Genomic DNA, 25,427 nt, shown 5'->3' on the forward strand with positions numbered 1-25,427 from the left:
AGCAAGGTCATTCCACATCTTCACAGCACAATATTGAAACATAATACTAGCGGAAATCTCCTTTGAAACAGACTAGAGTATCCATGCCATGACCATATTGTTGCAACAAAGCCAATAACATAAATTTAGATCATCAGCAAGTGGACAAAGAAGAGATCCATCGATGAATGGAGTCTTATTCTTCACACCAATGGAAATCAGAGCAGCTCTCTTTCAAGATTGGTAGTGTTCTTGACCTATGAGAAGAGTAATTGATAAAAGAAAACCTGGATGATCACTAGAGCCTAGGAAGTATGGATTGTGATCTTCTTGAGAGGATCAAATAGGAGTTTTAGTTGAGGAGAACATTTTGGCTGGCGGAAGAAGGGGGTTATGAAGGCCAAGAGAATTGTATCCAGGCAGAGGATTCTTTCTCTTCGATCCGACAAGCGTGATGAAGCTGGAGGTCTTTGAAGACGATGAGCTGCACGTCTTCCTCATGGATGAAAGCTTCAAAGGAGAAGACAGAAGAGGAGAGGTGGAAATCCTCAATGTGTACTGATACCATATTAGGAAACAAAATATCTTTATTTAGTTTATGTTTCCATATAATGTACAAAAGAAGGTATTAGCTCTTGTATAGATAAGAAATTTTTACAATATATACTGAAATTTTTAACTTTTTTCTTTTTTACTATGGGGTGGAACATTTTTCAAAAATGTTTTGCTTATTTTTAAAAAAATTATGTAAGTTTTATATTATGTATTGTGTTAAGTTTTGACAGTTGTTCTACGGTTATTTTTTAGTTGTTCCACTGTTGTTTAAATTATTCTGTTTTGTTATTTTACCGTTGTTTTATAAAAAGACAGTGTTTTTATAAAAAAAAAAAAAAAAAAAAAAAATCCATGTGAGTAACATTATAAACTTTTGCTCAAAATTCAATATTTTGTAAAAACCACTATAGATAATAGGCTTATGCACAGCCCCAAAGAATGCTATAAACTAACTGTATTGTAACTAAAATTGAAAAATATCACTAGCTGAATGTATCACTTGATAGTAATGCAGGACTAATTTTGTAGAATGTGCTAGTAAGTTGGTATCAACCATCAAAAGATGCAAAAAATATTCAGTTCTTGGTTCGGAACTGGTGTGTTTTTTCGAAATGTAACCAATAGTAGCCTAAACTAGGATTGTCTGAAACCAAACCTCGCACCGCTCCAAGCAACGAACCTACACCACTTTGTGTCCACCATTGATTGAAATTATCGGGTCGAACTGTCGCACCATGTAAGCCGAATGACAAGTAACCATGCTCCACCGATGATCAAATGGCCTACATTGCCTAGTTAGTTGTTCTAGATTCGCGTTAGAAGAGGTAAATCATTGTATCTGCATTTTAGCAAATCTTACATGAATATGGTATTTATTGTAATTATTTATTAGTAGTGTATTTTTCAAATCTGTTTCAGGATTTGTCCAATTCTCTTTGTAGAGCTTGTGAAACATTTCGTTTTGGGCCGAATGCGTTTACATTTGGGCTAGATATCCCGACAAAAGAAAGTACCATACTCTCTTCCATGGAAATCCCAAATACATTCCTTTGCTTTTAGTATTGAATTGAGTTCTTCTCAAAACAACATATTAAACCCCCAACATGAAATCCAGATAAGAAAAGTAACCTAAATCACATCCTCGCCCACCTTCTTCATTATTAAATTATTATTGTTATTATTAACATATATTTTTTTACATACTTTTTAAAATCTTTTTTATTTATTATTTATTAATATAATCTAGTTTCATCGTTATCTCATTTCCCTGTTGCGTGCTCTGTTTTTATGGGAAAGTCACTTCCATCTACGACCAGACTCCAAGAATTCACGAGAGTAATCTCATCAGACAAGCTCCAAAAGTCAAAGCGTGCAAAACCCATATCTCAAATCCGAGTTTCTTCGCCCGGAACAGTCAAATCGGACAGTTTCCGAGTTGACTCGGATCAGCAAAAGTCAAGGAGGATGGAGAGCTCCGAGGGTCAGAGCCGTAGTGGCCAGACTCAGACTCAGCCGCTGTCTCTGGTGGTGGCCGATTGTGTTAAGCGATGGTTTCAGGACACGCTCAAGGAAGCCAAGACTGGTGATACCGCTATGCAGGTCTTGGTGGGCCAAATGTATTTCAACGGCTATGGTGTTGCTAAAGATCCTCAAAAGGTTTATTCTTCTTTTTATTGTTTTGGGTTTCGATTTTAGTTCCATACTTTGATGTTCTTTATCTGAAATTGAATTTTTATGTTTCGCATTATCATATAATTGGGGGTTCAAATAGAAGTTGCATTAGACACCAGCTAAATTTGGATACAAGGATATTAATCATGTTGTGTACCAACTCTTTTTCAATTGAGTGATATTCTTGCTTTGTTTTGTTCAATATAATTACTTGAAATATGCATACCAATACGGTTATTGAATCTTGGATATGCTATTGTGGAGCTCATGTTTATTTTGGGTTCTTCATCTTTATGATTTGGTCACTTCAACTAGAACTCTGGGTATATAATTGGTTATTAATGTGTTCGTTATTTTGTCACTGGGGTTGTGATTTTGTTAATACCAATTGCCAACTATGTTCATTCTACTATCAATGACTTTGCAGGGACGTTCTTGGATCGGTAGAGCATCAAAAACTCGATCTTCTGTTTGGAAAGTAGGTGATAAACACCCAGGTATTCTCTATCTCAGCACCCAAGTCTTTGTTTCTTTGGTTGAATCACTGTTATGGTTTTGCATATTATAATCTTGGTGCTTTATTGTTCATTAGGCTACAATGCAAGTGATTCAGATTCTGATGATCCGAACGATGATTCTAAAAATGTCAAATAGGTTTCATATTGGATCCTTTTCTCCCAGTAAATTGTTAATGAGGATATGGCCATTATCTCAACCAAAAGATCTGAAGCAAATGTAGTATTACACAGATAAGGAGACATCAAAATGAAAAAGACAGCTGAATAGTTTTGTGGAGTATTTTTTTCTTTTTTTCTTTTCTAATTGGGTTCTGTTATGAGGCATTCTTGTAATATTGTACTGCTGTTTATCTCTGACTTAAAAGTTCATGTTTGGACTTAAGAGGGTCCCCTCTTTTCTTAGTCGTAAGTAGCTGAATATTCCACAAGATAAGTGAATGCTATAAGCATCTCATTGAGATTTTCTTCAGAGATGGTCATATCATAGAGCTTTTTCTTTTGAGTTTAGGTATGCTCTTTTGCTTCTGCAAGGAGTCTTGTATGTTTCGCTGAAGACTGAAACATATTGCTCACCTTTTTTTTTTCTTTTTTGAATAATTATTTCTCTAAGAAAATTGCTTACAGATTCTTGAACTACATAAACCTTTTTTTTATTATTATTATTATTATTAATTGGCATTGATATTCAATGAATGTTTGATAAATTACAGAATTCATATAAATTGCAATTAATACAACAAATCCATAAGCTGGACGAAATACATGTACATAAAAAATGACTCGTACATAAATATACACTTTCCTCAGTTTTCTGTCTTTTACTGTATATGTGTGTTCAGTTGCATTACTTTGTCTAGAAAGGAACTATCTTCCTTCTCGTCTGTCCTTTCTCCAATCCCATGGCTTCTCAGGGTTTGAGGAAGCCCACAAACCCACTCTCTTTGCACGAGCTTCATTTTCCCACTGTCATCATAGATTCAGAATCATAATTATCATTATCCATTAATATTATATAGACTTTAGAAAAGAGTTTAAGAACATGGGAAGTTAAAAAATGAGAAACATTGATGTTTTATTAATTATTATTACTCACTTTTGCAAGTTCTTGGCGTTGGTCGTAGGCAGAGTAATGCCAAGCAAACCCTTTCTTGAGCAACGTTTCCTGGTTAATATGTACGTTAGAGTCAAATGTTAAACGGTCATATTTCTATCTATACAGAGTGTAAAGTATTGAACAGTCATGGTTTTAATACCTGTACAAATACTCCATTGGAATAAATATCACCAACACAACGGCCATAACGATCTTGATCATAGACAAGGACTCTTAGACACTTTCCTTGGACAAGCTTAGCTATCTCTTCCTTGGCTTCTTTACCATATGGCATTTTACTTTCTGGTGCATCTATTCCCCTATTTTGTTACGCAACGTATTTCATTCAAATCCAATGACTTAATATAAATATTAGGCCAAATTTATGCAAAAAGAAGATAAAAAATTACCTCAGTCGAATTCTATACTTTTTGGCTAGAACTTCCTCATTATTCTGAAGACTGATCACCCTGCAATTGATGAAACCATGAAAAAACTCAATCATTTTGTAAAAGCCTAGTACAAGTAACAAATCTACTGAACTGTTAACAAAATTCTACTTTTTCAGATCTCTTATTACCTGTATCCAGCATCAACTATTTGCTTGTGAAGTGCATCTGCCTTCGTATAGTTCTTAACGGCACGCGCTTTGGATCTTTCATCAGCAGCCTTTTGTACGTCTCTTGGAAGACATGATGATTCTCTGGGGTCTGCTGTGCTAACATAAACCGTCACTGTATCTCCATCCGCAATTGACTTCGCATCGATCTGGTTTTCATCAAAATATACCAAATCATCAACAAAATTAGAGCACAAATTTCTAATCTCGTTCCAATTAGTTTTGAGATAGAAATAATTTCTAATCTCATTCCCAATTTCTGATTTAGCATACATTAACCGATAACCTTTTCATACTCTGAATATCCCCAAATTTTAAACATAGAGCACAATTTAGTAGTGGTAATATTTTGAGAGAATACCATTTGAAAGTGATAATGATTGGGTGAGCAAAAATTCTATTTATCTTATTGTCTAAAATTCCGTTTCACTGCTTATAAATTAAGCTTTTATTATTATTTTTCTTTTTTATTTTTTTTTTTCACAAAAGAGAATTGTGTCCTTACCGGTAGTGATTGCAATTCGAACTTTACTCCAGCAGGTGTTGAAGTTGGGACCCCAGCAGGAACTTCAACAAGAGTATGAGGAAGAGGCAAACCATAGAAAGCCAATAAACCCTACACAGCCCATTAAATTGCTATTATAAGCTTCAATAATTATAACTCAGTTTAATGATCATATTTCTTGATTAGCAATATATATTTATTTGTACCTCAACATCTTTCTTTTGGTGTCTTTTCAAGGTTTGGACGACAAGCCTAGTTGCTTCTTCAGCTGTCTTTGGAGGTGGGTTGGCTCCTCTCCATGCCTCGGATAGTTTTCCATACCTTTATTTTATATAAATATATATGTTTATCAACAACAATTTGTCAATGTAATGAATTTAAAACAAGATCATTGGCATGAGCATTGAGCAGATTACCAATTAGCTTGAGCCTTCTTGGACGACACAACATGCTTACTCAGTCCATCTGGGACCTAATTAATTAAACGACAATTCCATGACACACTAAACATAATCAGAAACATATGTAAAGAAGAAAAAAGAAAGATCAGAAGAAAGTTTATGATGATATATGCATATATCAATCTTATTAGCAGAAAACAATTACCCTACCTCAGAAGTGGTCTCGAATTGGAAGATATCATGGGTAAGGGCGGAGACGCCGTGGGATCCTGTAGTAGTGGTGGCCGGCTTACAACAATGTCCGTACAATAATCTTAAAACGTTACCCATAATCTCGTCGATCTGTTTAGAGACTTGAGAGAAAGAATAAAGAGTTTTTGAGACAATGTATGAGTTAAGGATTAATATGGAAGTAGAATCATTTTTGGGATTGGGAATGAGAATTGAGGACCAATGAGGATGGAGAGAAAGCAAACAAGGAATAGACTCGTAGGCTAAAGTAGGACACGTGGCTAATCTTGATTAGACATGGCCGTTTTTACAGTTTACTTTGGTGACTTTGTTCTTTTTAAATTTACAATAAAAGAAAAAGAGATCTAAGCATGTTTGTTTATGTATATTTCTTAGCTGTTTGGGAGGTTAGATGTCACAAGTCAACGGTTTTGGAGCTTCCATTAGAAGATGAGTAAAATATCAATTTTGGAGGAAGAACACGCTAACCATGTAATAGCGCTTAAATAAGCAATGGCTAGATACGCGCTATCTACGCTTCATGATAATATTTAAAACCAAACTAAATTATAAACAAGTTCTAATTAATAATTATTACACACAAAAAAAGTTCTAATAATGTACGTAATCCATAATAGTATTTCTTTAGAAAAGACAAAAAAAAAACAAAAGATTTTTTTCTTCTTCCTTGTGACTTAATTTTCTTTTTGGTCTCAAGATTAGGTTTTTATTGCTTGCCATGTATGTATTTAATTGAGTGAGAATGAGATCATGATCATCATCTATGCTTGTTTTCTCCTATCCAATTATGGATGTGAGAAATTTGTTTGTTTCAGCTATTTATGTCAAAAATATCTCGTCTGTGTGCGAGTTTTCTTCTATATCATTAATTTCGATATGGATTTGTATATTTTTGTATGGAAATATGGATGTCTCCATTCTACCTAACTTATTATACATAATAAATTATTAAATATTAATATCATGCTAGATGTTATCACAAAAGATATATACATTATTTTTTGTTATTATTTTTTTAAAAAAAATTATAACTAAAATTTTCTTATTGTATATATTATAATAATAGTAGAAATTTACACTACAAATTTTTTTACTTTTAATCACAAATTTGTTGTGGTTAATTATAAATTATCATTATTGTGTTGTGACTAAAAGGTCCGTGGCTAAAAGTATTAGTCACAAAAATTACAATTTTTTGTGACTAAATGTATTTTTAGTCACAATATTTATTATAACTAAAACTAAATTAGTGATAACTTGTAACTAAATACTATGTTTTAGTCACAAATAACTTTTTGTTGTGACTAAAAGTCATATTTAATCATCAAAAAGTTATATTTTGACTAAAAAATTGTCACTAAAAGTAGCAATTTTTTGTAGTGTCAATTTATTTTCAAAAATATTTAAAATAATTTATAGTATCAATAACAAAATTCAAACATTCAATTGTAAGCATGCATGCAAAAAGAGACAACACGAGTTCAATTGAATCTTTAAACTTTATTTTAAACATCTTATATTTAGAATTTTTGAAAAATGATGAGATATCTGCCTACTACATACTATAATGTACAATGTTATGTAAATATTAAATTATAACTTTTTGAAATATCAAAAACATCGATGTCCCTCTAACGGTAGGAAAAAAAGTAGCATCCCTACTATAATTTTATCTTATATATAAGAATATATGTATATTTATATAATGTAAATGTAATGCCATGGATGCAAATATATTGCATAGGATATATAATTTTTTTGTTCAAGAAAGTTCGATCGAGCTTGTCTGAAGACGTTGCACGCACGGAAATACTGTATGTAGCCTCCAACGTCGAGGTTTCTCGGCCAGCCTTCTTGGTGCACGCGTGCGGATGGTATGTATTGCATGTTATTCGCACCAAATCGATCCAAAATATTTTAAATTTTTCAAATTTTTTATTTTTTTTTTCATATTTTTTCATGTAATTTATTTTTTGATTTTTTGTGTAATTTTTTATGTAGATTTTTATTTTTTAAATCTCAAATCTAATTATCAGGTTAAAAATTAATTTTGTTTTTGTTTATTAATTATAGATATTAGTATATTTTAAACTTGAAAAATGATCATTTTTACATTTTTTGCTTAATTAGTTATTTTAATTTTAAAATTTAATTATTTTATCTTATTTTTAAATTTAAGGTGAGGCATTTTATATTTTAGATGTTTCAATAAATTTTTTTATAAAATGACCTTATTTGAAATTTAAAAATATGATATATTTTTATAAAATAATCTACATTATTTTGAAAATAACCAGATATTTATCAATTTTTCAAAAGTTTTTTATTTTATTTAAATTAAATTATAAAATCAAATAAATGATATTTATTTATCATTTTATTTTATTAGACATTTAATTTAAATTTGAAAAATAACATAAAAGTTAGTTGATAATTTTGATAATTTTAAGTTAGTTTATATTTAAGTTTGTTATAAACCTAATTTTTCAATTATAGGTTTAATTTTAAATTAATTATTTAATAATTTTTTGAAATAAATATTTGTTTATTTTGGATTTTCAAAATTTAATTAATTATTTATTTAATTTAAAGTAAATAAATCATATAATTAACCAACTATCCAATGTTGTTACATGTATATTTTATTTATTTTTTATTCAAACTTATTTTATAAAATTTAGTATTGTTCGATCTAAATTGTTATGGTTAACTTGTTGACAAATCCAATAATCTGATTTTAACCATAGTCCAATTGCCAATAGATCAAATAAATAATTTGTAATATGTAAATTTTATAATCTTCTTTCATTTGTGTGTAAATCTAGTAACACGATAGCATAATTCATATCATTGTGTGTATCTGTGCCTATATATTTGCTTTGGGCCTAGATGTATATAATGAACCCATTTCATTTTAATAATTAAAATGGACTAGATTTTTTTTTTTTTTTGAAAAAGAAATGGACTAGATTGCTAAAATAAAAATATCACTTTTGATAGTTTTATTTAAGCCCAATTAGTACTGGGTTTATTCAATGAATAATAATTATTTAATTAAGGTTAAATTTCTCTCTTTTGGGCCTTGTGTGAGAGTTAGGGGGCTATTTGTAGTGGGTACAATACATTGAACCCAACCCTCCCTCACATGAATAACCCCAACAGTGAAGGCTCATTTGCCTTATTTGAATAATTGTAATAGGTTAATTATATTAGTTTAACCTAATAAAATTGATTAGCAACATAATTAATTTTCAAAATACATGAAATTTATTTTTCATCGGATTATTTTAAAATTAATTTAAGAAAAACACACTTAGTTTAATGAACTTAATTCAAGATAAACTATATGTATTTTGATGTATTTAATTAAAAAAAAAGGTTATAACTAATTAGATTTTTTTTTAGAAAATTAGTTATTTAGATATTCTTTGAAAATATATTTAAGTTAAAAATTTATTAATTTTAGATCAACTTAAATTTGGATATTATTCAAATTAAGGTGATTAGTTCAAGATACTTAATTTTTTATTTAATTAAATTTTTAAAAATTATTTAAGTTGAAATATTATTTATTTTATAACAACTTAAATTAAATATTTTCAGGTATTTGTTTTATTATATTTTAAATTAATTTTGAAATTATATATATTATATATATATTTAGATTTTCGAAATTTAACTTGAAAATTAAATCACAATGAAAAATTAATTTTAGACCAACTTAAATTAAGTAATTTTTATTATTAAAATATATATATTAAAATAAATGATTAATTAAAAATATATTTTTTAAATAATGAGCTTTAATCATAAGGACATTCGATCTCTATTATTGGTCCTACATAGTTCTTGTTTTAATGAGATTCATCCCTAATAGATGTTCATTCATTAGCAATTTAACGTCATAGAATCTCGAAAGATAAGTATTATTGTGAGTCTTTTATTCTTAGTAAAGATCACCCCCAATAGTAACTGATAATTAAGAGTAGAGCTTACAAAGTATGAAACAATAGTAGAAGCTCATGAAATAGGAATGACCTTGACTCTCGCCTAAACGGGACAACGTTGGATTCTCTTTATGATTGAATAAAAGGTTACTAGAATGGTACTATTCATTTTTGATGAGCTGGCTACTCTATTCAATGAATGATATCTTTGACTCTTGCCTAAACGGGACATTGTATCAGTTTGTTGGAAACCTTAAAAAATAATTGAATATGTTTTATTTTTGGTATTTTTGCAAACATATTTTCTTTACTTGTTATTTTCTGAATTTGTGTATGAATTTATTTGAACCAAGTAATTTATTTCTGTTTATTGATATTTGAAGTGTCAAAATGAACAACTCTCACCCCAATCCTCAACTATTATATGCCTTTGCAAATGAACTCCATAGTGTGAAGATGACTCCTGGTTAGAGTATCACTTCACACACTTACTTTTGATGAACTTGAAATTTCAGAAAGCAGAAGTGTTGGGAATTATCCTATCAAAAGAGCAATGGGTTCAATTTATTCTCAACAGCCTATCACCTGAGTATAAAAAAATTGTTGTATCTTATATGATCAACAATTGGAACTTATCCAACATGGATAAGTTGGACGCTGAACTGCGTGCTTATGAAAGGACATTGTCACTTGCAAGGAGGGCCCACTCTAGTATTACAGATAAGGGCAAAAGGAAAGCTGAAGATATTGAGAATGATTTCTCTGACAATGCTGCAACTTTGAGTTCAATTATGAAAGCTAGAATTCAAATTGAACTAGTAATAGAGACAAACAAGGAACAACTAAGCAGACGTATTCTTCTATGTTCTCATTGTGGAGAGAAGGGACATTTTAAAGCAAGATGTTCCAGACTTCTAAACCATAAGAACAAAAGTAACACTTTTGTTTTTGAATCATATATTTTAGAGAATGACAAATCTATTTGGATTGTTGATTCTGGATCTACTAACTATGTTTGCTCTTCATTGCAGCTGATTGAAACTTGGGATTACTTAAATTCAGGGGAGTTGAAGCTCAAGGTTGGTGTTAGCCCAAGATATGTTTCCAAGAGGGGGGGTGAATTGGAAATTTAAACTAATTTTGGAAAATTAAAACTTTTAACACAAAATTATGCAATTAGTCAATTAATCAAGTAAAAGCAAGTAGTATGGCAAGCAATATATTAAGACAAATAATTAAACTTGTAAAGTAAAGAGTTTAAGGATTAGAAAATGCAAACTCTCGATTTTTACAAGGTTCGGTAGAACTATGCCACCTACGTCCTTGGTCTTCAAAGCTATGGACCTAGCTTTGAGTTCCAATATCGAGCCAAGTTAACGGGCTTGACTAACCCTTACAACCGGGAAATTTTCACCAAGGTATTTCCAAACCTCTTACAATAGTTTCGCACCCCCGAGGACTATTAACCTCTTTCTCGGATTGTTAAAGTGCCAATCTCACTATTTCCGGGTTGTTTACAAAACCGGTGCCAACCTCACCTCAATCACAATATGGAAATGTGTTTGATATACAAGCTAAAATCACTCTAGAAATATGATGATACAATGGAAACCTAGAGTGAAAAGCAAGCACACTTAAGATGAATAAAATCAAATTTTGGCTCAAAGTGTGTGAAATGTGTTGGTTTGGATTTCAAACTTAGAAGCTCCTTAATCTCACTTAGATAGGTTAGATATATGTAATAAATGCTCAACCAACTTATTTTTTGAAAGAAAAATCGAGTTTATATAGTGTTTGATAAAAAACTAGCCGTTTATAGCCGTTAGCACGTTTCCCGAGGTGGGGTCAGCCATGAACCGGAAGTCCGGATGGGAACCGGAATTCCGGATTGATTGCAACCGGAATTCCGGTTGCCATCCGGAATTCCGGATGACCGACCAAAGGGCAAAAGTGCCATTTTTCGGGACTTAAACGCGCATAACTTCTTACTCGATTATCCGATTTCAGAAATTCCAACTTTGTTCTCTTAGTTAAACAAAATGTAATTTAGAAATTCAATCAAAAGATTTTTTGAACTATCGTGTGAGAAAACTTCTTGCACAAGTTAGTGAATGGGCCAAAATTCAAATTTATAAAAACTTAGTGTGCTATGCAAATCGCTTTAACAAGACTAAAGTAGATTTATACCATTTAATTTTGAGTAGTCTTGATGTAGATGACCCTCCTAGCTTGATTTGCATGTTTTTGATCCCAAGTTGATTTTTCCCGAGAGTTGACCTTGACTTTGACTTTGACTTTGACTTTCAGGTTGACTTTTTGACTTTGGGATTTTGAAGACCTCTTTTGAATAGGGTCTTGAGTTGTTGATCCCTTGATGAATCTTTCTTGATATGCTTGTTGAGTCCATTTAGTGTTGCTTTTAAAAGTTTGGTAAAAATACCAAAATATTTATTTTCTCTTTTAAATTTGCTACAAAATCAATAAATCATTAGTAACAAATAATAATCAAATATTTGCTAATCATCAAAACAAGGAGATCGAAAAGTTTGAGTTAACAATCTCCCCCTTTTTGATGATATCAAATATTTGATTATTTTTAAAGGGAAAGAAAAAAAAAATTAAGCAAAGTAAGTTGGATTAGCTCCCCCTTAATGTGTGCAAGAAAAAAAAAATTTACCTTTTAATTTTACCTTGCATGAATTTGTAAACTCCCCCTCAATTTTTACTTATGATAAAAGGATTAGATACCAAAAAAAAAATTTGAGGTGATGCCAAAAATTAATCAATAGTTGTTCTCCCCCTTTTGATTCATCAAAAAGGGTGGCAAGGAATTCACAAAAAAATAAAAGAAAAGAGAAAAGAATAATAAAAAATAAAAACAAAGCAACAAGCCAATGCATTAAAAAAAACATAACATCCAAAATAACATTCAACACAGCAAACAAATAAAAAAAAAGTACCAACTAACACAAAGTCAAAAGGCATGAAGCCTTTGCACACAACCAAAAAAGAAAAAAAAGAAACTAAATAAGCCAAAAAAAATAATGCAAGAACTAGTTTGGTGGGGGGCCAAAGCGATCCATGTATGCCCTCCATTGTCCCATCTCCTCTTGCACATTAGCAAACCCATGAACCATGTCACTCCTCATGGTGTTAATGTCATTGTTGAGGTTGGTGAGTTGTGAGTTGAGATCATTTCGCAAGGTTTGAAATTGGTTGTCAACCGAAGTGTGAAGACGAGTAAACGCTTCCTCAAGGTTGAATTGGGAAAAAGTAGGCATGGGAGGAGCTTGAGGAGGCATCTCTTCTTCTTCTTCTTCTTCTTCTTCTTCACTTTCACTTGCGGGCAAATTAATTTCTTCATCATCACTCTCCAAATCAATTTGCATTCTTTGCCCTCTTTTGGGTGTGAACACCCACTCATTGTTAAGGAATTTGTAACCCATAGCCTTGAAAGTTTTGGATCCTAGAATGTCACTAGAGGTAGGATCATTTTTCTTTTCATGTAGGGTAGGAATTCCTAAGAGAGGAAAAAGGTAGCTAAGAAGAAAACCAAAGGGAAGTGCCTTAATCATATTAGGCTTGTCCACATCAAGTATGAATTTTAAAATAAGATAGCCTAGGTTGATGGGTGTGGTTTTGGCTATAATGAGATGCATGAGTAATTGATCAATGGAATTGATCTCATCTTGGTGGCCACTTCTAGGAGCAAGATTTGCAACAATAAATTTGTGGAGGATTTTAGCCTCTAAAGTGAGTTGGTGTCTTTTTGGTCTCATAATAAAAGGGCCATCACCACAAATATTCCTAGAACACTCATCAAAGTTAAAAATGGCATCATTTTTGAGAGAAAGTTTGGGTTCAAGTAATATGCCACCATTTGGTGCTCCTAACATGTCATTAAGAGATGCTACATTGAGTTCAAAAGCTACTCCTCTAAGGGTTCCTCTAACACCTAAAGGTTCTAATGTAGGTTTAATACAAGCATAAAAACCTTGAACTAGCCTAGGATACAATGGAGTATTAATTTGAATGAAAGATGTCCATCCTAGGGTATCAAAATGATGACTAAAATCAACACAATCAAGGCTAGGGAGATCACAAATTTTACCTTTGAGAATTTTCCTAGAGGAGAAATCATTGACAAACTTGTTGTGATCTTCATCATTGAAGAAGAGAGTGGGCTCTTGCCTTGCTTTTGCCCTTATTTCCCTTTGTTGAATTGCACTAGCCATTCTCTTGGGAGCTCTTGATGAGGAAGCCATTGAAGAACACACTTCTCTCTTTTTTTTTTAATTATTGGAAGATGAGAGTGAGGCTTTGAAAGAGAGAATTTTAGAGAGAAGGAGATGGTGGCCCGTTTTAGTGGTTGAAAACTGAATGGGGGAGAAAAAATTCGGTGGTAGGGTTTAAAAAGGGAAAAAAATCGCAATAAAATGACAAAAACACCCCTGTTGCTGATCCTGTGCCATCCGGAATTCCGGATGGTACAACCGGAATTCCGGTTGGTACAGGACCAGCAAAAAAAAAAAAAAAATCCTAAAAACGTGCTAAAAAATTCAATTTTGACCCAAATGACCCCAAACCAATTCTAATACCTTTAATATGATAAAACAAAATTGCTCAAACAAGAAAATCTGAAAAATAATGAAAAATGACGATTTACGGTAAGTTTTTCGAAAATTGCCAAGAAAACTAGAACCGTACCAAAAATGAGTTTTATGCAACGAAATTAAAAAATTCTTTTTCCAGCAGTTTTATAAAATAAAATATGAGGTGTACAAACTTACGGAATCGAAAAATGTGGAAAAATGAGAGAGTTTGGCGAAAAACACTCTTTTAGGCCTAAAAATCTAAAAATTCAACAAGTGAGGTACCAAAAATTTGTTTCATGCAAATTTCAATCAAGGCAAACCTATAGGCATACTAAATACATTCAATTTTATATATTCAAGCATATAGACACACAAGAAAATCAAATATGCAAAAATTCACATGTTCACTTGTTTAAAAACAAGTCCAAAGTTCACCAAAAATCCACATTTTGACCTATAATTTTAAGTTTTTCAACAAGGATAGTTCATATAGGTCAAGTATCAATAAATTTTCTCATCTATGCATATAAATCTCATTAATATCATATTTGGAACAATTATGCATAAATAAGTAAGTAAAGAGATATGAAATTTTTTATAGCTAGCAAACCTTATATTTCATTTAAGTTGGTCATGCCTAGCTCTCTTCTAATGAAACTAAATCTCTCATCACTAAGAGGCTTGGTGAATATATCCGCTAATTGGAATTCGGTGCTTACAAAGTCTAGCATAATATCACCTCTTTGGATATGATCTCTAAGGAAGTGGTGCCTTATGTCAATATGCTTGGCTCTAGAATGCAATATTGGATTCTTAGAGAGGTTAATGGCACTAGTGTTATCACAATTTATGGGTGTACATTCAAAATCAATATCAAAATCCTTAAGAGTTTGTTTCATCCAAAGTATTTGTGCACAACAACTACCCGCGGCTATATATTCGGCTTCGGTTGTGGATAGAGCTACCGAGTTTTGTTTCTTGCTAAACCATGACACTAAGGAATTTCCTAAAAAGTGACAAGTTCCACTAGTACTTTTTCTATCCGTCTTACAACCGGCAAAGTCGGCATCCGAGTAGCTAACTATTTCAAAGTTTGAGTTCTTGGGGTACCAAAGTCCTAGATTCATTGTGCCTATCAAGTATCTAAATATTCTTTTAACGGCACTTAAGTGGGATTCTTTAGGACAAGATTGGTACCTAGCACAAAGACCAACACTAAACAAAATATCCGGTCTACTAGCGGTTAAATATAATAAAGAGCCAATCATACCTCGATACTTGGTGATGTCCACATTCTTACCGCTTTCATCTTTGTCCATCTTTATGGATGTGCTCATGGGTGTATTCATGGACTTTGCATTTGCCAAGTCAAACTTTTGAAGGAGATCCTTGATGTACTTAGTTTGACCTATGAATATGCCATCTTTTTGTTGCTTGATTTGAAGTCCAAGAAAAAAGTTGAGTTCTCCCATCATGCTCATCTCAAACTCACTATGCATACACTTAGAAAATTCTTCACAAAGAGCATCATTAGTAGCACCAAAGATAATATCATCAACATAAATTTGTACTATAATAATGTCTTTGGATTTTCTTTTTATAAAAAGTGTATTATCCGCTTTTCCCATTGAAAAACCATTTGAAATAAGAAAAGTGCTTAATCTTTCATACCAAGCTCTAGGAGCTTGCTTTAAACCATATAAAGCCTTTTTCAATTTGTAAACATGGTTAGTGGTATTTATGATTTTGAAAACCGGGTGGTTGAGAGACATAAACCTCTTCCATAATGTACCCATTTAAGAATGCGCTTTTTACATCCATTTGATACAAGATAAAATTCTTGTGGCATGCAAAAGCTAACAACATTCTAATGGACTCAAGTCTTGCTACCGGGGCAAAGGTTTCCTCATAATCAATTCCTTCTTCTTGATTGTAACCTTGGGCCACTAATCTAGCCTTGTTACGCACAATGACCCCATGCTCATCTACCTTATTTCTATAGACCCATTTTGTTCCAATCACCGATTGATGTGACGGTCTTGGAACTAACTCCCAAACATTATTTCTTATAAATTGATTTATTTCTTCTTGCATAGCTAGAAGCCAAAATTCATCAACTTCGGCCTCTTTAAAATTCTTTGGTTCAATTTGAGAAATAAAAGCAATGAAATTACACAAGTTTCTAAGGGAGTTTCTAGTAGTGACACCTTGAGAAGGATCACCTAGAATTTGGTCTATAGGATGAGCACTTTTGAATTTCCACTCATGTGGAAGGTTAGAGTTCATACCTTGGCTTTCATTTACCTTTTCCACGGGTGATTCCTCTTTGGGAGTTTGTGAAGGAGCATTAGAAGTCTCTCCAATTTCGAGATTTTGAACCTCATCTCCCAAACCTACAACATCATCATCTAAACTTTTGCTTGTAGGCGGGTTAGTCTCATCAAAAGCAACATGAATAGATTCTTCAACAACATTAGTTCTTTTGTTATAAATTCTATAAGCTTTACTATGTGTTGAATACCCTATAAAAATTCTAACATCGGATTTAGCATCAAATTTTCCAAGGTTGTCCTTGGTGTTTAAAATGTAACATTTGCATCCAAAAACTTTAAAATAGCCAATGTTGGGTTTTCTTCCTTTCCAAAGCTCATAAGGGGTTTTATTCATGTTGGGCCTAATGAAAACACGATTCAAAATATAACAAGAAGTATTGACGGCCTCGGCCCAAAAGTATTTTGGTAATGAAATTTCATTTAGCATTGACCTAGCCATTTCTTGAATTGTTCTATTCTTCCTTTCGACAACTCCATTTTGTTGTGGAGTTCTTGGTGCCGAAAAGTTATGGTTAAAACCATGATCATCACAAAACAATTCTAAGGCATCATTGTCAAACTCACCACCATGGTCACTCCTAACGGAGGTAATAGAATATCCTTTTTCATTTTGCACATTTTTACAAAATTTGACAAAGTTTTCCAAAACATCACTTTTAAGAGTCAAGAAAATAACCCAAGTAAATCTTGAAAAATCATCAACAATTACAAATGCATAGTATTTACCACCAAGACTAGCAATTCTAGAAGGACCAAATAAATCAATATGAAGCAATTGCAAAGGTCTAGTAGTTGAAATTTCTTTCTTGGAATGAAAAGATGTTTTAATTTGTTTTCCAAATTGGCATGCATCACAAAGTTTATCTTTAACAAACTAATAGATGGCAAACCAATAACAAGATCTTTTCTAACCAATTTTGAAATAGAATCCATACTAGCATGTCCTAATCTTCTATGCCACAACCAAGAATTATCATTCATAACGGTTAAACATTTATTTTTACTATCAAAAGAGTCAACATCAATAACATACACATTATCCTTCCTTACTCCAAGGAAAATAACTTCATTGGTTGAAACATTTTCAATGGAGCATTTTGAGGATTCAAACACAACACGAAAACCTATATCACATAATTGACTAATACTAAGCAAGTTATGTTTAAGATTATCAACAAGAAGCACATTTTTAATACATGGAGAGTATATGTTACCGATATCACCAATGCCCAAGATTTTTCCTTTTGAATTGTCTCCAAAAGTGACAAAGCCACTTTCCTTGCTTTTAAAGCTTGAAAATCTTGATGGATCACCGGTCATATGCTTTGAACATCCACTATCCAAGAACCATAAGCTTTGGCTCTTTCTTGTTGATTCCTACAAAAACAAATTCATTTGTTGGCTTTTGGTACCCATATAACTTTGGGTCCATTCATGTTAGTTCTAGAACCCTTTGGTACCCATTTAGTCTTGCCTAGATATGCAAATTTCTTTACATGACAATAGGAAATAGTATGGCCATCTCTAAGTTACAATATGTGCATGTAAAGTGAGGTAGACTAGATGATTTCACAAAAAAGTTTCTCAAAAATTTTTGTTTCTTACTAGGATCATAACCAATACCATTTTTTGAAAAACCACGTGATTGGTTTCCCACCATGAGATCATAGCCTTCCTTACCTCTAGTGAAGGTATATATGTCATTTTTTAGGCTTCTCACATGGGCTTTCAAATCAATAATTTCTTTCTTATGTGAAGCACATGTAGTACATTGAGATTTAGCTATAAGTTCTTTTTCATTTATTTTCAAAATCTCAATTTCTTTTAAAAGCATGTTGGTCTTCTCTCTAAGGGTTTGGTTTTTAACAAGCAATTTACCAAAATCATCAAATAGTTCCTTAAATGAATTAGACAACTCATCATATGACATATCTAAGTTATCATCATCATTTTCACTATCACAATTATTTTGGTTAGAAATGCTTACCCCATCATCAAGTGCCATCATGCACATGTTTGCCACTTCATTCTTTCCTTCTTCTTCGGAGTCCTCTTCGTCACTATTGAGCCAATCCGCCAACATTGCCCTTCCTTTGTATTTGTTCTTCTTTCTCATTGGACAATCCATCTTCATATGTCCGGGCTTCTTGCACTCAAAGCAAATTGGTGGATCATCTTTGCTTTTTCTTTCTTTTGAGTCACTCCCTCTTTGTGGCCTCTTCCCAAAGTTCTTTTTGAATTTCATGAACTTTTTGTATTTCTTAGAGAAGAGTGCCAAGTCCTCCATGTCACTACATAAGCTTTCCTCATCTTCTTCACTAATGGCATGGGAGGAGGAAGACTTGAATGCAATAGTCTTCTTTTTCTTCTCAACTTCCTCTTCTTCTTGAGCACTCATGAAAATTTCATGGTTCATGAGTGAGCCAATTAGTTCTTCCAAGGGAAGTGTTGAGAGATCCTTGGCTTCTTGAATGGCAACCACCTTTCCTTGATACGCCTTGGTGAGACTTCTCAAAATCTTGGTCACCATATCCTTTTGAGTAAGTACCTTGCCAAGAGAGTTCAAACCATTAGTAATTGTAGTGAAGCGAGTATACATATTAGCAATGGTTTCATCCGATTTCATCTTAAAGTTCTCATATTGAGTGGAATAAATTTGAATTTTAGTTTCCTTCATAAAGACTAGTTCCTTGATGAGTAACTTCAAGCATTTTCCACATATCATAAGCGGTAGAGGCTTGTTCAATATTTTTAAAAATATCTCTATCCAAACCACATATAAGAGCATATTTAGCTTTAGCATTTTTAGAAAGCATTTTCTTATCATTTTCATCATATGCTTCATAAGTCTTAATTACTTCAACACCATTTATGACATGTTTAGCAACATAAGGACCACTAGTATACAATATGCCACAAATCATAGTCAATAGATTGAAGGTAAGTTTCCATTCTAATTTTCCAATAAGGAAAATCTACTCCATTGAAGTATGGTGCTCTATTTGTGCTAAAACCTTCTAACATGTTATTTTGTGAATTACTTGGAAACGCCATGCTCTAGATTGTGAAATCTAATCAAATAATTTGAGCCCTTGCTCTGATACCAATTGTTAGCCCAAGATATGTTTCCAAGAGGGGGGGTGAATTGGAAATTTAAACTAATTTTGGAAAATTAAAACTTTTAACACAAAATTATGCAATTAGTCAATTAATCAAGTAAAAGCAAGTAGTATGGCAAGCAATATATTAAGACAAATAATTAAACTTGTAAAGTAAAGAGTTTAAGGATTAGAAAATGCAAACTCTCGATTTTTACAAGGTTCGGTAGAACTATGCCACCTACGTCCTTGGTCTTCAAAGCTATGGACCTAGCTTTGAGTTCCAATATCGAGCCAAGTTAACGGGCTTCGACTAACCCTTACAACCGGAAATTTTCACCAAGGTATTTCCAAACCTCTTACAATAGTTTCGCACCCCCGAGGACTATTAACCTCTTTCTCGGATTGTTAAAGTGCCAATCTCACTATTTCCGGGTTGTTTACAAAACCGGTGCCAACCTCACCTCAATCACAATATGGAAATGTGTTTGATATACAAGCTAAAATCACTCTAGAAATATGATGATACAATGGAAACCTAGAGTGAAAAGCAAGCACACTTAAGATGAATAAAATCAAATTTTGGCTCAAAGTGTGTGAAATGTGTTGGTTTGGATTTCAAACTTAGAAGCTCCTTAATCTCACTTAGATAGGTTAGATATATGTAATAAATGCTCAACCAACTTATTTTTTGAAAGAAAAATCGAGTTTATATAGTGTTTGATAAAAAACTAGCCGTTTATAGCCGTTAGCACGTTTCCCGAGGTGGGGTCAGCCATGAACCGGAAGTCCGGATGGGAACCGGAATTCCAGATTGATTGCAACCGGAATTCCGGTTGCCATCCGAATTCCGGATGACCGACCAGTGGCAAAAGTGCCATTTTTCGGGACTTAAACGCGCATAACTTCTTACTCGATTATCCGATTTCAGAAATTCCAACTTTGTTCTCTTAGTTAAACAAAATGTAATTTAGAAATTCAATCAAAAGATTTTTTGAACTATCGTGTGAGAAAACTTGTTGCACAAGTTAGTGAATGGGCCAAAATTCAAATTTATAAAAACTTAGTGTGCTATGCAAATCGCTTTAACAAGACTAAAGTAGATTTATACCATTTAATTTTGAGTAGTCTTGATGTAGATGACCCTCCTAGCTTGATTTGCATGTTTTTGATCCCAAGTTGATTTTTCCCGAGAGTTGACCTTGACTTTGACTTTGACTTTGACTTTCAGGTTGACTTTTTGACTTTGGGATTTTGAAGACCTCTTTTGAATAGGGTCTTGAGTTGTTGATCCCTTGATGAATCTTTTGCTCTTGATATGCTTGTTGAGTCCATTTAGTGTTGCTTTTAAAAGTTTGGTAAAAATACCAAAATATTTATTTTCTCTTTTAAATTTGCTACAAAATCAATAAATCATTAGTAACAAATAATAATCAAATATTTGCTAATCATCAAAACAAGGAGATCGAAAAGTTTGAGTTAACAGTTGGTAATGGTGAATTAGTATCGGTCCAAGCTAGAGGAAAAGCTCGCCTCAAGTTTCAGAATAAATTTTTGTTATTAGACAATATTTTGTTTATTCTAAATTTTAGTAGAAACTTGATTAGTGTTTCATGTTTACAAACACAAAGTTTTAAATTGAATTTTTCGAGTTCTATTTCAACTATTTCTCGTAATGGCATTGAATTATGTGTTGCTCACATGAAACAATGGATTTATGTTTTAAGACTAGATATACTAATTGTGCTCATGAAAAAACCCCGTAGCCATTGATGGCCCCTCAGTCTCCAAGTATAACTTGCCATTTGGGCTGATAGAGTAATTTGGCCATATGGATGAGTCGATTGAAGATGGAAGATCTGCGATCGGCAGTAGAGTCGATTTGGGCATTTGGAAGCTTTGTAAAAAAATTACATGTACAATCTCTTCTCCATATATGATTGAGAAGTATGGTTAGTGAGAAATCTTCGTTGATGTTTTTTTAATCGAATTGGATTTTTCTCTGCTCTTTATTTATATGACTATATTCAATACCCCTAAAGCATCACTAATTTTCAAGAACAAAATGTTACTCAATTCATTAGATTTGGAGTTTGCACTGCTCACTTTGAAGTTTTATGTATATTCACTCATTGGAAAACAGGTACTGTACTTAGGGTTTTAAGTTTTTAATCTGCTAATAAGATTGGAAAACAGGAAACTCTTCTTTTTGTTTGGATAGAAATAATTGATGCAGAAGTCATTGATACCTTGTTTTGTTTTGACATATAGGATCAAGACTAGAAATCCACATCATCACTCTTCCTTTGTCTCTTATTATGTCTCCTTATTAGTATTACTTTTCTGAGGCTTTTGTGACCAAACTTCTCTTATGTTCAATCAATTTCGGTCTTTTCAATAGAAACCCTCAAATATCAAAAGAATACTATATTATTAGTCAAACTCATACGGTCGATTAGTAGCACTGTTAATCTGCATCTTCCCAGTTGTTTAATTTTCCTTTTAAACAAAAGTAATTAACTCCTTATTATTAGTTTCATTAATAATTATACAAGTCATTAACTTTTCACACTATAAAAATAAAGCACACTCATCATCAAGTTTCTACTTCCCCTATTTCTCTACCACATCCTTGTTTTAAAATAGTGGCTTTCCGTTTAAACAAACTCAGTTTTTTATAAGATTTAAGTTTTGCAATGATTAAAAAAGTATAGGCCAAATATTAAATTACCCCAATAAGTTTTTCACTTATATATAGTTTTATCAAGAGCAAAAACAACATTTATTGTTAGAGTTTTGATTTGACCAGTCACTACTGCACAACAAGATAAGAACTCCACAAAGAATACAGTGTACACTAATATATTGCATCCGGTATTTACTTTTAATTGTCAAAAATTATAAATGATAGTATTTAGATACACATAATAATAATTTCACCTAATAACTAATTATTATATTTTTTTTAATTTTTAATTGTATCACTTTTAAATAACGTAAAAAAAATCTAGTATAAAATTTAGTATACGTGGCTCGTACATAACTTTTTGCTAGTATATATATATATGGCGGTGAAAAGAATTAGAGAAATATATGATATATATTAATTATAATGTGAGTAATTTTTTGATGAATGATATTTTAAAAAAATATATATTTTTATAATTTATTTATTTTAAAAGTAGTTATTATTTTTTATTAATTGTGATATAAATATATAAATTTATTTATTTAAAAAAACATGATAATAATAATAATAATAATAACGTATAGTATTATATACATAGTTTTTTTAAAAAACATAATTAGTTTATGCTAGATATTTTTTATAAAAAATTTATTAAAATAATAGTAAAATATTAAATTTATGCTCTAATAAAATATTAAAAATGAGAGAATTAATGAGAGAGAAAAAATAACTTTGGAGAGATCGATTATAGAGTGTTATGTCATCGTTCTATTCCTCTCCTTTATATATAGATATTGCATATGTATAAATATTAAAATATGCATTAATGTATTATTAGGTATTGTCATTTGTTTGATTTTAACAGCCATTGCTTCGCCCACTACCTTAGGCAACTCCAATTTATCAGTGCAATCAACTTGGAATTTAATAGTAAGAAATAAGTATTAATTAAGTAAATATTTTTTAAATATAGCTACTTAAGGTTTTAATTCTTTGATTATTGATTTTGATTATGAAAGATGTGAAACTTTAGAATTAGGGCCGACTCTAAGTTAATTTGGGTCCTAAAAAATAATTTTTTTGGACACTTTTTATAACAATAAATAATATTTTTAAAAATTATTAAAAAATATATATATTTATTATTAAAAGTTAAATTTTTTTATTTGGACCCCTAATAAAAGTGAGCCCTAGGCGCGGGCCTAGTCCGCCTTAGCCTAGGGCTGGTCCTGTTTGGAATACAGATAATATCATGAAAAAAAGAAGAGGAGTCAAAGCCTAAGCCCCAAGGAACGTTTCAAATTCAAGTTTTAATATTGAGGAGCCGAGGCACCAATCCATGTATTTATTTTATAAATGATTATATGGACATTAAATATATAAGTATATTTTTAATTTGAACATTATAACTATGAATATGTAGTAATATTATGGACTATGGTATGAACTTTAATAGTATAATATGTTGTGTATTGTATAGTGTGTAGTAGTCACATGACACACTAATACAATCACAATCTTTCTTACTTACTATTACTATACTACACATACACTATGTAATTTTGATTTTGATTCTTGAACTTTTGAACTTTAGATTGACTTTTATAGGTGTAGATTAAATAAAAGTTTTTTTTAAACCTAACGAATATAGTTGATGGTGCTTAATTTAAAATTAGCAAATGGTGTAGCTTCAACAAGAGTTGTTCCTCCTTTAGACATTGTTCCTCCACCAGGGGATGTTCCTCCGCTAGATGCTGCTCCTCCACCATGGATAGCAACATTAAGAGTCTCAACGTCGAAAGATATAATATTGTTGTTCACATTTGTCTAATCCGTAGCTATGTTGATTCTCCTCTAGAAATCATCAAATATATGTGTTTCTCATAAACGGCTCCAAATGTTGTCAGAAGAATTTAGACAACATCAAATTTATGTGAGTATTCAATGCAAATAAGAACACTCAACTAAAAATGTGTGTGTACTGAATTGGCTACTAAACAGATGAAATAAAAGCATAAAATAAAAAGAACATAAGAGGATTATAGTAGTTCAATCAGAGTTTGGTTTGCTTAGTCCACTGTTACAAAATTTTTTAATTGGTTTATTTGATTTAGATCACTCTTTTACATAGAAAGCAAATGTCATTTAGATTTATATAATTAATTGGTTTCTGAGCCGTTTTTATATTAAATAACAACTTTAATTGAAGTAAATGTTCAAAGAGTAAATGAAGAACGTTTTAATCCATTCTTGTATATAGTATAGCAACGTATGTGACTTGGTAAGTCACGAGTTGCTTGTTCATATTCCAACACAAGAGCTCGCATGCTCTAGGGAGTTTGTACTCGTACGGTGGTCTTCGAGCCCTTTGTTTGGATATCTGCGTTTACCTTTGATCGCATAAATGGACATATCAATCTTGAACCGTATCAGAGTGGACATGGTCACTATCTGTATAGGTGCGGATCGGATATGATCACGCTCTGATACCATGTTGAGAATCATGGAGTTCCATCTCAAAACCAATTGGCAATGAGTAGAGTAGCCCATGTTCTTATATATGACTCAATTCTCTACCATTTATTCTATGTGGGACAATGTCCACAATAGTTATCAAATAACACACATTTACCATCGGGAACTGATCCACGTGTCAATCTTATATGAGTTTGCTCTCGTATTATTCAAGTGAAAAATTGGCACTATAACAACTTCGTGTATATTTGTGTACTCATAAGTTATTCACTGTAGCACTTACATCAAAAATAAATTTATGAGGTTGAATGTTACAAATTATAAAATTTAAGTGGTTTTCCAACGTAGCACATCACTAGATTTTTGTGGTTACTCATACTCTCTTTATTTTCCTACTAGAGCAACTGATATATTGTCCGTTGCTACTAATCACAAAATCTGCTTAACCCGAGCCTTAAAAGAGCTGATTTAGAGTAATTATGTCTCTCATCATTCCTTTCATGGAGATTATATATGTGGGATAGATAATTGAAGAAATTGAACCCTTCAATTGGGACCAAAGGTGAGTTGATGAGCCTCTCATCTCTCTCTTTCCCAAATTGCCATAAATAAACCACGTCCGTACAAAATTTAGAATCATGGATATCATATAATATTCTGATAATAATTCTCAGAAAGATCCTTTGACGGTGTCTGT

General features: G+C 31.9%; 2 protein-coding genes across 3 annotated transcripts; one reads left to right on the forward strand and one right to left on the reverse strand.

Annotated features, from left to right (window-relative positions):
* Window positions 1-1,255: 1,255 nt before the first annotated feature.
* On the forward strand, window positions 1,256-3,359 carry LOC115705202 (uncharacterized). Of its 2 annotated transcripts, XM_030632464.2 has the most exons (4): window positions 1,256-1,358; window positions 1,453-2,190; window positions 2,633-2,702; window positions 2,798-3,359. In XM_030632464.2, the coding sequence occupies exons 2-4, from the start codon at window positions 1,822-1,824 to the stop codon at window positions 2,857-2,859; spliced, it is 501 nt and encodes a 166-aa protein (XP_030488324.2). In that variant the 5' UTR covers window positions 1,256-1,358; window positions 1,453-1,821; the 3' UTR covers window positions 2,860-3,359. The 2 variants fall into 2 exon arrangements, with proteins under 2 accessions (XP_030488324.2, XP_060964730.1); XM_061108747.1 differs by having other exon boundaries at window positions 2,633-3,359.
* LOC115705201 (staphylococcal-like nuclease CAN1) lies at window positions 3,352-6,042 on the reverse strand. The gene is made up of 9 exons (XM_030632463.2): window positions 5,552-6,042; window positions 5,357-5,412; window positions 5,147-5,261; window positions 4,941-5,051; window positions 4,397-4,584; window positions 4,227-4,286; window positions 3,977-4,136; window positions 3,817-3,885; window positions 3,352-3,686 (listed from the first exon to the last, which is right to left on the reverse strand). The coding sequence occupies exons 1-9, from the start codon at window positions 5,669-5,671 to the stop codon at window positions 3,588-3,590; spliced, it is 978 nt and encodes a 325-aa protein (XP_030488323.2). The 5' UTR covers window positions 5,672-6,042; the 3' UTR covers window positions 3,352-3,587.
* Between the last annotated feature and the right edge of the window lie 19,385 nt (window positions 6,043-25,427).

This window comes from Cannabis sativa, chromosome 1 (assembly GCF_029168945.1).
Source record: "Cannabis sativa cultivar Pink pepper isolate KNU-18-1 chromosome 1, ASM2916894v1, whole genome shotgun sequence".
Taxonomy (NCBI): Eukaryota; Viridiplantae; Streptophyta; class Magnoliopsida; order Rosales; family Cannabaceae; genus Cannabis; species Cannabis sativa.